Here is a 14,059-nt window from a genome sequence, read left to right on the forward strand (position 1 = left end):
TCCGTGAATTTAAAGAAGAGGATACGTTGGATAAAAATGCATAGTAATTAAGAATGAAAATACAGTTTGCAATTATGTAAAATCCGTTAATAATAATATTTTATAATAATTATGTTATACTTTATAATTTATTACATTGTATTATATCACACAACAATTGCAAAGTTATTTTCATTGAACACAAAATACTATTATGTGTATCATTAGTATAAGCAAATCTATAGTTTGGATTGTTCTGTGATTATAATATCACTCTCGCCGGAATTTTGCGTTGATAGATCCAAATTCCGATTATTTTTATTTTTCAGACAAGCATTTCTTGCCTGTTCCAAAAGATTCTATGCCATTTGATTGCCCGTCTTCTCCACCATTTGCTTAAAGTAGCCATTCAGTTTGTCATGTAATAATTCGTACGGAGTGCCAAATTCCTATTTGTATATTTATGATATAATTAGTAAATATACGAATTCTCCTTCTTTTTCTCTATCAAATCATCTCTTTCTTATCTATCTATCTAATCATCTCTCTTAAGAAATGTTTTAAAAATCTTATTGTCTTAATATTAAAAGTTTTCTCACAGTGTAAAAGAAGAAAAAATATTGTGCAGATATTAAAAGCTTATGAAAGTATCAAAATTTTATATTACACTTTATTATTTAATTATTTAATTTTATTTCAGCGCTCTTCGGAGACTCTAATTACGATATAAATCAAAATATTGACTGTTTATTATACATATATACAGGGTGTATCTGAAATAATGCACTAAACTTTAGAAACGTATTCTAGAGGTCAAAATAAGACTTTTTTTTCCTATGAACATGGGTCCGCAAATAAACCCCCCTACGAGCTAGAGGCCCCTAAAGTTTGGAGCAAAAATTAAAAATTGGCTGTATTTCAGAAAAAAAAAGGTTTTGACGTTACCTATCATCCTCTCTTGAGAAATAAATAAATTTGCGTTGCGAGTGTTTGGTCAATTTCACACATTTTCGAATTTTAGCTCGGAGAGGGGTTCATTTGAGGACCCATGTTCGTAAGAGAAAAAAGTCTTATTTTGACCTCTAGAATACGCTCCTAAAGTTTAGTGCATCATTTCAGATACACCCTGTATATATATTTGTGTTTGTGTGTGTGTGTGTGTGTGTGTGTGTGTGTGTGTATAGCTATAATATATAAAAGCTATAACAATATAATATATTATATATCTCATTACATTACTCGTAGACTTTCTTCAATACTTGTTAATATTAAATTGTTAATATTAAATCGATACTTTCATTATGGTAATATAGATAGTTGCATCAATAAATGCAATTACAAAAATATTGAGCTCCTTTTTTGCCTCTATGCCTAAATATGATAAGATACATATGAAAGTTACATGTTACAACAAGTAACAAAATTAAGTATAATGTTTCGTTAAGTATCTGAGTTTAATTCGGAATATTTATTCGTGTTTTATTCGTTAATTATAATTAAAGTAATGATACATTATTTGCAAATTATAAATCTTTCATTAGAACCGGCATGCAATCTTTGCTGAGAAAACATCATAAGTTGAGAGAGAAATCGATATAATTTGAAAATTCTATATAATTATAATTATATTTTAACTATTATTTTCGATAAATATCAAATATTTTCGATAAATATATTATTGACTTCGTTATAAAATAAATTTGTTTAAATTGTTAAATTCACATCGCGATATTATATTGCAATTTCAATCGTCAAACGAGATATTTTTTGATTCGAAGTAAACATATGCTGAATATTAAAGTAATGATCAAATGTTTACAGTGTGTAAATATTATCTTAAATATATAATCCTACTTTTCAAAAAATAAGATTTGTTTTATTTCATTGACTCAATTCATTTTAAGTTGATAGAGGCTAAGTTGATACACTTTACTATAAGAGATTTAAAGATATTTATGATTTCTAAAAGTGTATAAGTAATAAAGCTTAGAATAGGAAAATATAATAGTACTATGACTCATTATGTGGAAGAACTTGACATTCTGGCGAGAATAATTTAACAAAACGATCATTAGGTAAATGATATACAAAAATATGATTTCCTATAAACGTTCTAGATACATATTAACATCGCACATTATAATACTCTGGACAAGAATCGTGTCTATATAAGAATGTTCCGAAGAAAAACATACAATATATTCTTTTAAGCTTGTAGAAATATAAGTGAAATTCGTCTGCATACAAATAATAACGTATGTATTTTTTATATATATTCTTTCCGTTCTTTCTGTTTTACAGATATATCATAGACGTTAAATGACATGTACTTTTACCTCGAGAGTATGAAAAGCGGGGACACAAAAAAAATTCAATTAACAAAGATTTATTCTTAAAAGATTCACCTATGCTTCGTCATATTTCACCACACTGAGAAAAATCGTTTGATTGTACCAACAAGACGTATATGATTGAAGGCATTTTGGTTAAATCAAACAAGAATTTCTAGTTATCATGATAAGACTCGATTTTTTATAACTAGAACGTTTAATAGATTTTACTATAAGGATTTGGTTAGTATTTTCTGGATCTATAAAATTTCTTGTTACATTAATTTCTTTGCTTGCCACTAGGCGGCGAGCCACTCTTAACTTAACTCGTATACAATATTTGCCATGAAATGTATATAAAGAACTAATATTAACATTAAATCCAAAGTATATTTTTTTATCTCTTACGAGCAGTAGTGCCAGAAAAAAGACGCTAGCTCTGTGATTGTGTGTGTTTGAGCTGCATCTTCTTCTTGCATCACTGTTTATCAGTTTAATTTTTAACAAACTGAATTTAAAATAATTTATTCAATAATTTGGATTGAATTTATCCAATAATCTTGTTGAAATTCAGAATATTAAATAGACTTTTGAGATTAGAAGGAAAAAATTTTAGACGACTTGGTGCTGGCGAGTTTAGTATTATTAACCAGAAAATTTGGTAAATTTAACAGGAAGAAATTAATCAAATTCACCTGGTAATTCCTACAAGAATTCTGGTTCGTCCATTTTCTAACAGACATACTGGTTGAATCTACCAGAATTCTAATTAATGCAACCAGATTTTTTTCTCAGTGCATATTTGTTTAAATACGATTGCTTAGCTACCTTGATGAGTTCATCACACATGCCTGGACCGGTTTCTCTTACTAACGAAGTGAATTGACTGTAGCTGTTTTGCAGTAACATATGAGGGTGATCATATTCCTGTCAGAGAAATTGCCACCATAAATTATAATTTTATAATTACATCCATCTTTCAGTCCGATTATTAGAGAATAAATCATATTATTATTAATTATAATCAAATATTTAAAATTAAATACATTACGATTGTCATGCACGAATAGATGGATTATATATTTAGCACTGTAGTATAAAACAATATAATGAAAAACTTGAAATATAAAGTGCCCTAAGATTTCGGTTTCGTAAAGAAATTGGATAAATGCAATATATTTTCCAGGTAATAAGTTATACTTACAACCATACGACCCTTATCCATCACTAGAACCTTATCGCTATCCATTATGGTGTTTAATCGATGCGCCACCGTAAGCATTGTGCAAGTCGCAAACTTCTTTCTAATGGTGCGTTGAATCAGCGCATCGGTGTGAGGATCGACATTCGCGGTCGCTTCATCCAGCATCAATATACGATTGTTTCTCAGAATAGCTCGCGCTAAGCATACTAATTGTCTCTGACCGACACTGTAATTGCTACCTCTGTCAAACACGCGACTTTCTAAACCCTTTCTATTCCCGTTAATGCCGACCGCATCTTTCAACTCAACCTGAAATATATATACATTGCGAAATAGATATATTATTACACAATATAATATAATTGTATTTATTCAATAAAGTGCTTTGGAACTTTGGAGTCTTAGAGTTTGAATGGATTTTGGGAAGATTTTAGAAAAACACTTGAATAAAACTTGAAATTATAAGATTCTGGGACTTTAAGATTTTGAAACACAGAATTGAAATATCTGTGAATGTTGCAAAATTATCTTGTTAATTACAATTTTACTTTCAAATTAAAAATGTTGATCAAACCTCTTCAAGTGCTTCCCACAAATCCTTATCGGGGAATTCATCGAAAGGATCCAGATTGCGTCTCAGAGTACCTGAGAATAATACAGGATCTTGAGTGATGATAGATATTTTGCGTCGCAAATCTTCCAAGGCAATCAAACCCGTGTTTATGTCATCGATCTCAATGATTCCTTCCACTTTCGTCAATCGAAATAGAGCTGATATCAAAGATGATTTTCCGGCACCTGTTCTTCCCATGATACCAATCTACGTGTAATATGTAAAATGTAATGTTCTTAATTATTTTTAATATTTTTATATTAATATATAATTATTTTATACATATATATTATTTTCATATTTACTTTTCATTTCGTTGTAACAATCAAAAATTTGGATTAAAAGGAAATTAGAAAATTTTTTGAAAAATACTTGATATTAAAGATTAATATTGCAGTTTTTTAAAAAGAATATCGTGCTTTCTTTCCACTTAACTATTATATTTTTTTTTACAGAATTTCTTCTCAGAAAAAAAATATTTTTCCATAAAATCTTCGTACCTTCTCTCCGGGGTAAATCACTATATTGAAACCCTTAAGAACAGGCGGATCCTCGTCCGCGTAACCCATATAGACATCCCTGAACACGACGCTACCTTTTTCAGGCCAGCGTTTGGGTGCATTGTCCGGCAATACCAGATTCTCCCTGTCTTTCTTCTTCAAGTATGTCCCTTTATCTCTCAAATTCGGCTCTGGCACAAGTTGAATATATTCGAGCACGCGTTCCACCGCCATCATCTGATTAATTACCTCGGCACTCTGTCGTATTCCCCATTGAATTACCCCTGTCATTCCCATTATCTGGGTAATAGCCAATCCAACTTCGCCACCAGAAAATGCTGAAATAAAACAATAATTAAAGTTTTTATAAATAGAGCAGTTTAAAGATGAATTTCAGAGCTTGATTAAGAAAAATGCTTACTTTGATTGAATAGCAAAAAACTGAAGGTGACGAGAAAAATGAAAATGAAACAAAATACATCTAGAGTGAATCCAAAAGCCGTGCTAGTCACGATATACGTATAAACGGTAGATGTATGTACATCCTGTAATTTGTCGAATTCCTGCTTGAGTATATCTTGAGCGCAGTACGCTCTGATAGTTGTCAAACCGTTCAATGTAGCATTTAGATGAGTAAATACTGGCGAGCGCGCTGAAACACAAAAGAATATCTTATAAGATCTCGAAAAATATCAAAAGAATATCTCATAAAAGCATTGGAAAGTAAATTAAAAATGAATAAATCTAAATACTAAACTAAAAAGGATTCATATTAAAAAATTTAAATCCAATGAATAAAGTACTTTAAAAGCATTTCATAAAATACAACGAATTAAAAAGATTTTGATTTTTATATAAATTGAATAATAATAAGAGTTTATAAGTATTTAATAATTAGATGTAAAGTAAATAATAAATAATAAAATTTTTTAATAAATTTTTGAGAAAGAGAGAGAATGGATTAAGTGAAGAAAGACAGACATACACATTCCTTCCAGTCGCTTGATATTTTTACTAGTTTTAAGATAAACCTTGCGAATCCAGTAAAATATTATGCTGGTGAACACGATGGGCACCAAGAAGATGGGATTAATTATACAGGTGACCATCAGCGAACCGAACATCAACATAATTATCTGTCCGGCATCTAGGCATGCCTTGGGTAACAATTCGTCGATAGTGCCCATATCCTTGGAGAACCGGTTTAAGATTCTACCGCTAGGATTAGTGTCAAAAAATCGCATTCGCGTACGAATTAATGCACTGAACATCATGTCGTGCAGACGCTGGCTACACATCATGCACGTCTTATAAAAGACCAGCGATCTGGAGATACCAATAACAAAAATACCCAGCACAATGCCTGTATAGATGTAGATGTAAATCATTATTTTCGACGTATCCTCGTCATTCGAGACAGTATCTAAATGATTTCCCGTTATATTCTCATAAGTATCATCTGTTTGATTCTGATTGTGTAGTTTGGCTAGATATTTTTGTGTTTCTACCACATTGATTCTGTGAAAAGAAATTAAAAGAATTATTTAAGAAAAAAACTAAAAAATTACTTATTGTTAGATAAAATAATATGTTTGCTTATAATGTTAATGAAAATTTATATTAAATGTATATTAAATTTATATTAAATGCGCGTAAGGAGTTAATATGTATTAAGTGATCTATATATTTTTGAAAATCGAGAAATAAAATGGATTTAAAACATTGAAAAATGAAGTGAAGAGATTTAGTATTAAAATAATTACTTTCTTTTAACATTTTTAGAGACTTATTTTTATAGATACTTACAAGAAAGGCAAAAAGTAGTCGCTGAGACTGACAATAAATTGCGTGACGATAAACAGGAATAGAACAATGGAAGCCATGTATAAATTGGCACCAGTTTGAAAGAACTTGATAAATATAGGTCCTTTAACTAAACCACGTGACGTCCCTTCTATACCGTCGTTTAATTGTTCCTCATCTTCGTCCTCTTCTTCATCATCTGTACCGCCGATGCTGGCTTCCGGAGTACGACTCTGTCGAATAAATTTGTTCAGTAATATATTTTCTTTTTTATTTAGATGTTATTATAATGTTATCTGTGTGTATATCTGTATATTTTTACTTACTCTATTACTCGCGGAAGAGAATTTTCGTCTTATATTTATAGTTCTTTCTAAAGACGAATCGTCGATCTCATTCTCCGCTGCCACGAGTACTCTGTACTCGGGTCGATACTCCAATAAGTCTTGATAATGCGAAAAGTACTTTACTTTTCCTTGTTCAAGCAATATAATGGCGTCTACTCCCTTTATGTATTGCAACTGATGCGTTGCCAAGATCCTCGTCTTCCCGGCTAAATATCTCTGAATACATTCTTGAAATAAATGTTTGCTGACGTGAGCATCGACCTAGAATTTTACCAGGTAAAAAATTCCTTACAGTATTAAAATTCAAAATTATTTAATTAATTTTATTCATGAAATTGTTATGCCTTTAATTTATTGATAAACTTCACTTTCAAAAAGAAAGAATCGAAATACCAGAAATTAATCAGAAAAATAACATATATTATTATTATTATTATTCTTATCGTTATGATTGTTATGTTTGATCATTACAGTTTAATTTTTAAAATTTACAGAATTGAGAAAAGCCATAAAGAGCCCATTTTTAAAGATTGTAAATTTCATATTACATATATAATCATTATACACGAAAAGATAAAATTACAAACTTTTTTAAAAGTTGCTTACCGTGCTTAAAGGATCATCCAACAGGTAGATGTCCGATTGTCTGTACAGAGCCCTGGCCAAATTGATCCTGGCCTTTTGTCCACCAGACAATGAGTTACCACGTTCGCTCACGATAGTCTGATCACCCTGCGGGAACTGCTTGAAGTCACGCACCAAAGCGCAAGCTTTAATTACTTTCTGGTATCGGTGGCGCTCATAAGACTGTCCAAAGAGTATGTTTTGTCGAATGGAGGCACCAAAGACCCAGGTTTCCTGGCTGGCATAGCTGATTTTGCCATTGAGCTTGATCTGACCTTCAGTCAGAGTGATCTCACCCAAAATCGCAGACAAAAGGGAACTCTTGCCACTGCCTACCATGCCGATTACAGCATACAGCCTGCCTTTCTTTATCTTCAGATTCAAATCCACCAAGGTATTTTGTGACTGTTTACCCTCCCACTTGGCAGTTACGTTGATCATGTTGATGGCACAACTGTCATCGTTGCACGTGGATAATCGCTTTTTTTCTGCAAATAATAAAATCTTATTCGCTAATCCGACAAATACATCAACAAAACGCTTGATTTCGCAAACTTACCCTCGATAAGATTGGTGGCATTTTTTAGCAAGTCGCTAGCGACAATCATTGTTTCGTTCTGCTTTTTGTAATCATTATTTTCATTTAAGTTTTGATAATCCTCCACATCATCATCGATAAAAGGCAGATCTTGTTTGCCTTCCTGTTTGTAGGTTTGCTGGTTTGAAGAAAGATTAACATATTCGAAGGACGTTTTCGAGATGCTGCTGTCCTGGAACTCGTCAAACAGGAGGAAACTTTGGAGTCTGCGTATAGCCACCATACATTCGGCCAGCTCGGCGAAGCCGCGCACAAACGTGCCAGTTATAGTCTGCGCAAGAACGTTCAAGTAGGACGAAACGACGAAGACCTTGTCGACGGTGAGCTCGTTGCCGAACATGAGCATGGTGACGAGAGTGCAGTAAAGAGCCATCCGATTCGTGAAGAGATTTAAGGTCATATAGATACCGCGGATGTACGAGCTCTTGGTCACCACTCGTAGTTCGAGCTTGCGCGCCAACTCGACCATCGCGCAGAACGGCTTCTCCCAAGCATACATTTTGATCACCTGTACCCCAGAAATAATCTCGTCCATAAGCCGAACTCGTTCATCCGTTTTAATAGCTGTCTGGAGACGGAATTTGGACGATAGCTTACCGGTGTAAGCTAAAATTATGAGAATAGATGATGAACTATGAAGGATTTATAAAATAGAAATTATTTTTTAATCAATCATGATGGACGAAAGACTTACACAGGATCGGCACAACCACGAAGATAGCGGCGATACCGATGAGACCAGCATAGCCGACATTCTGATACAAGATGTAAGCCACTATCAAGGCGGATAGAGGTGCCGACCACATGTAATGGATAAAAATGGAAACGAAATCGAACCTATTGACATCGTTGGCCACCAGATTGACCACTTTCCCTGGTGCCGTCTCGCCCAGCGCAGTCTTGCTCAGACGCAAAGCCTATGAGACAAATGTAAAATATTGTTACATAATTCAAAAGTTAACGCTGATGGATCATGTTGCGGAATAAAATGCGATTCAAAAACATTTGACGCTACTTTATACATGACATAAGTGAATGCTAGAGTGCTAGTTTGTGATATTATCAGCAGAAGACTTTGAAACTTTATCTTCTTTCATATTCCGTTATACTTTTTCATTTTCAGACAGATATTTTACATAAATTGCTTCAAAGCAAATAAGATTACTTCATAACCCACCTTTCTGTATACCACGGAACAGACGGCGACGCGGACTTTGGCACCAACGTGAAAAGCACCGAAAATGGTTTGATTGGCGCTTATAACACTTATGCCGGACATTATGCATATTCCAGCCGCGTACCATAGAGCATTCTCGTATGTTTCAACCGAGTCCTTCCGGAAATAGCGTAAGAGACCACCCAGCAGCAACGGCTTGCCCATCCTACGAATTTCGCACAATAATCTGTTAGAATCTGAATGACTATCAGAGTAATAAATATATAATATATTTTAATATTATATAATATATTTAATATTATATAATATATTTTATTTTAATTTTATATATTATATACTAGTAGTATAATATCAGACAGAGAGAGAGAGAGAGAGAGAGAGATTGTGAACAATATTGAACACTATTTTGTCTCAAATTATACGGTTTGATTAATTATAATAATTGTTAATGTTTGTAATTATTTTTTATAACACTATACTTCAATATATTATTATTTTATGGAAATACGTGTGCATTTGAAATGTAGGCTTTCTGCGTATAAAGAAATAATTTTAAAGTCATCAAAGTATCGTTAATTTTATATATAAGCAAACCTCTCTAAGGAAAGCAACAAATTATTAACTATCGAATGCGTTCTTTTTCACTAAAACCTAATTATTATCTAATCGATAATACCTTATCACAAACTCGTTGAGTATCTGCATCATTCCGAGCAAGAAGTACTCCCACACGAATGTGCGGAAAATGGTCTTCAGCAAACTCGGATTGCGTTTCCATTTTTTCGATTTTTCTAACTCGATTTTCCATCGTCTGAAAATATATCAATATCCTACGCATTACTATTATTACTGTATCTTAATGAAGAAAGAAAAGAAGGAGCACAAAAAATCATCGAAATATCTTCTTCTCTTTCCTGGCATGTGACCTCAATACTTACTTTTCTAATCGATCTCCGAGTAGATTCGATCGGTCGACTTTCAAAGGATCAAACAAGTCCTCTAATTCTATAATTTTTTTGTATCCTGTCTTGAATAAACTGATAGTCCACCTGATATGATTCGATGAAAGAAATGATTTAATTAAGTTATTTTATAGCAAAGATGGTATGTTAAATTAGAAATCAATCATACGTTGTATGTAATCATACAAATAAATGATAAAATTAAGAATCAAAATTGAAAGATTAGAAATTTATGTTAGGAAGGTCACATAACTTGAAAACGAACATGTCCGACTGACATGACAATCTAACTTTATCGTTTTATCTCGACAAATGCAAAGTCATTCTCAAATACAAAATAAATTTGTGTGAGAAGGTGTAATTTCACGTGATAGAAAGCAATTTTACATGCCACATAACATTGTCTATCGCGTATATTGCACATTATTTCGAAATGTCATCCTAAATGATTGAATCTTAATATTAATATAATTAATATTAAGATCAATCATTTAGGATAAATATTTTAATATATTAATGGATTTATCTTAATGGAAATACTTGCTATTAACAAATATCTTAATATTGACGCATGATTATTATCAAATGTTGAATATGTAAATATACAGATATCCAAACGCATTAAATATTTCAATTTTTACATATTTAAACGAATTGAATAGCTTTAAATTTCATGGACTCTCATGAAGAGTCTGATAATTTTCAATTTATTCGAAAAGTTGCATGACTTACCACCATAGTAATACCGATACAATGTTCGCCTTTTCTCTTGGATTTGGTTTCGATTTGATTTTCGTTGAATCCATCAGTCTTCCCAGGTAGCAGATATTCGTTTCAAAAACGTTTCATAAATGTTTCTTTGAAACGTTTCATAACCGACTCTTGAAAACGTTTTTGATTAGTTAAAATGTCCACTTGAAGAACGTTAAGAGATATGTTTCTTTTCTGATAAGAAAACGTTTAAAGAATGTTTAAAATACATTCAAAATACGTTTTTTTTTCTTTTATTTGTCAAACGTTTGTTTTTTTATGAAATTATATGAATAAAACAATGCATTCATACACACTGTCTAAAAATGAATCAGTATATTATCATTGAAAACAGTAAACAAAGTCACTGATACAGTAGTTATAAGTTATTATATAGCACTGTAAATCAATAATAAATTAATATATAAAATTTCACTGAAAGAATTAATAATATTGACTGTTTTAATCAGTAATATTAATTTATCTACTTCGTATAAAATTAAAAATTTTATTTATATTTACATACATATTAGAACATAAATGTTAAATAGATGATGATTTATTTTACATCCTTAATATATAATGAACAGATCATTTTCGTTTATTCGCACGCGCACGAATATATATAATTATTTAAAAATAAAATAGCGAATAAAATATTTTCCAAAAGTACCTGTATCCCGGCTACGAGCTCATTCATCAGCTGTATCCGTCGATCGGTCAATGGCGCGATTATGGCTCTAATATTATGGCTTAGCAAACTGATAGTTCCTTGAATAGGTATGCTAATTATCAATAGTAACCCGATGCCAATGAAAATCGAGACACCGACCTTCTGCCACATTATGTATCCCACGATTATGATCTAGTAAATAAAGAAGACTCAGTAATTTCAACACATAATTTTTGTTACATAAAATAATGTCTTTAAGAAGATAGTGAATATGCAGGAAAATATGCCTCATTTTTATAACAAATCTACATTTTATTTTCAACGTAATTAATTAGTAAGATAAATGTGTATAAATGGAAGTGTATAAAATTAGTAAGATAAGTGTATAAAAATAGAAGTGATTTTATAAAATATAACAAAATAAATGTGCAATACTGCGTAAAAAATTAATTAGCTTAAGAAATTCTAATTACAGGAGGAAATCATAAGATATATTTTAAAGATGTTTATTTTCTTCTTTTTAATATTTTAGATACACAAATACTTTTTATTAAATAAAACGTTATTGAATAGGCACAACCTATATGTAATGCAGATATATTGTTAATAAATCGAACCGATTCATATCATTGCTGAGAAGATTCACAATCTGTCCAGCACCGGTTCGACTTAAAGATGTTTGATTCAATCGCAATATCTGTAACAGTTTTGAGAAAAATTACAGGATTTATTATTGGGAATAATTATATCTCTTGAACCATCGTTTATGAATTTACTATTTATTTAAAAAATTGAGCTATTATAGTAAATTTAGCGTAAAGCTTTACTTTAATTTAATAATTTAATAAAACTAGTATACAAAATTATTTTTTTTATAATTATTTAATATAATACTTTCTGTATAATGTATATATATAGATTCACGATTAAAAAATAAAATATAACGAGGCACTTTTATTGCGAGCGACATTATTTTAAATATTTTTTTCTATCTATTTCTTTATTGCATTTTGAAAGACATTTAAAAAAGGCGTCATTCCTTTACACACATGTGTGGAATTTCAGTATCTGACATATCGAACGCTATCGACCAAAGTCGAAGGATAGACTTAATGGAGTAGATAATAACTGTAATGTCATTTCTGTTGATGATAAACGCGCTATTGCCATAATTTTTTATTGTATTTACATTCGCATGTTACGAGAACTTGCGAAATAGATGTCGAAAAAATTCAAACAAGAGTACTGGTCCGAATACATTTCAAAAATCAAATAGGATATTATTAATGAAGGATAGACTTATTATTTTATTTTTTATTATTACATGTTTTAATTTAAGATTGTATGTATTAATAATTACATATTAATGACAATGATTGATATTTTATTTGATGCAAAGGAAAGTATCTATGAATTTGTAAATAAGTACTAATAATATAATTTTATATGTTATTCTTGTGTGTGTTTAAAGTGCATATATTTGTGTATATGTGCATATGTGAGAGAAAGAGAGAGAGAGAGAGAGAGAGAGAGAGAGAGAGAGAGAGAGAGAGGGAGAGAGAGAGAGAGAATTATAAATTCAATACATGCAATCCACTTTTACAGAAACCGAAAAAAATCGTTTAAATTAATTTTTCCATCAGTGAAATCAATTTCTTTCGATGTTAAACATTTCATTATATTAATAATTTATTGATGAATCTTTTTCATTAAACTTTCGATATAAATACGTGTCTCGCAAGTTTTAATCAAAATCGTAAAACGATCGAAATTGATCTCGAGACGCTATTTCTGTTTAGGAAGAGCAGATTTCTTTTTCTAGAAATTCTTAGATTATTATATCGAAACTTAAAATTTATTTATAACGTTACCTTTCTACAGATAAGGGAGGTACAGGCAACGCGTATTCTCATGCCGATTTGTTGCGACATTATGGTAATATGGGTTAATATCAAGGCGGCTCTAAAAAGACAAATCACTAAACAAGCGATATAAATCATTGTCTTGTTTTTTTCTATTTGGTCTGTTGAATTTGATTCTTGAATAAAATAACTGATAATCCAACCTTGCAGAATCGGTATCAAAATTTGTAATATGCATGACTAGAAACAAGAATACATTAAAATTTAATATTCTCCTGCATATTTGTATTTACATAAATTTTTAACCTAATCTTTTATAAATCTAAGTAGAAAAATCTAACTCGACATATAAGTGCGTATTATCAATATTTCACAGGATAAAGATATAGATTCCGATAACGGCATATGGCAATCAAAAGGCGCCGAAGAGTGCCTTGTATAGTTTCGGACGAATATTCTTCTTCAATGGCACTTTCTGCCCATCTTTGCCCACAGTATATTCCAGTTTTTTTAGTTTTTGCAATTCACGATTCCAATATCTAAATAAATATATTAAAATATTATTTATGCTTTGAAATAATTTTGGAAAAAGGAATTGCTATTAGTTTCCAGTGTTTTCATAATTATTTTATGCCTT

General features: G+C 31.0%; 1 protein-coding gene across 2 annotated transcripts; it reads right to left on the reverse strand.

Annotated features, from left to right (window-relative positions):
• Positions 1–341: 341 nt before the first annotated feature.
• Positions 342–13,959, reverse strand: LOC145968442 (ATP-binding cassette sub-family C member 4-like). 2 transcript variants are annotated; one of them, XM_083093887.1, is made up of 18 exons: positions 13,432–13,959; positions 11,561–11,752; positions 10,870–11,082; positions 10,114–10,224; positions 9,852–9,986; positions 9,176–9,380; positions 8,693–8,915; positions 7,960–8,604; positions 7,383–7,888; positions 6,756–7,037; positions 6,433–6,662; positions 5,612–6,144; positions 5,048–5,278; positions 4,627–4,964; positions 4,088–4,333; positions 3,514–3,822; positions 3,005–3,236; positions 342–428 (listed from the first exon to the last, which is right to left on the reverse strand). In XM_083093887.1, exons 3-17 carry the CDS (start codon positions 10,941–10,943, stop codon positions 3,075–3,077), a joined length of 4,230 nt encoding a protein of 1,409 aa, XP_082950013.1. In that variant the 5' UTR covers positions 10,944–11,082; positions 11,561–11,752; positions 13,432–13,959; the 3' UTR covers positions 342–428; positions 3,005–3,074. The 2 variants fall into 2 exon arrangements, with proteins under 2 accessions (XP_082950013.1, XP_082950014.1); XM_083093888.1 differs by lacking the exons at positions 342–428; positions 3,005–3,236 and having other exon boundaries at positions 3,702–3,822; positions 4,159–4,333.
• Positions 13,960–14,059: the final 100 nt, after the last annotated feature.

Source organism: Camponotus vicinus, unplaced genomic scaffold (genome assembly GCF_025532165.1).
Source record: "Camponotus vicinus isolate PSW18456_S1 unplaced genomic scaffold, iyCamVici1.0 SCAF_3, whole genome shotgun sequence".
In the NCBI taxonomy this organism is placed as follows: Eukaryota; Metazoa; Arthropoda; class Insecta; order Hymenoptera; family Formicidae; genus Camponotus; species Camponotus vicinus.

Coding starts and splice junctions, on each gene's coding strand:
- LOC145968442 (XM_083093887.1), bottom strand. CDS start 10,943: ATGGATTCAACGAAAATCAAATCGAAACCAAATCCAAGAGAAAAGGCG. Junction 9,987..10,113: donor CTCGGAGATCGATTAGAAAA/GTAAGTATTGAG, acceptor ATATATTTTCAG/ACGATGGAAAATCGAGTTAG. Junction 8,605..8,692: donor CGTGGTTGTGCCGATCCTGT/GTAAGTCTTTCG, acceptor TCATAATTTTAG/CTTACACCGGTAAGCTATCG.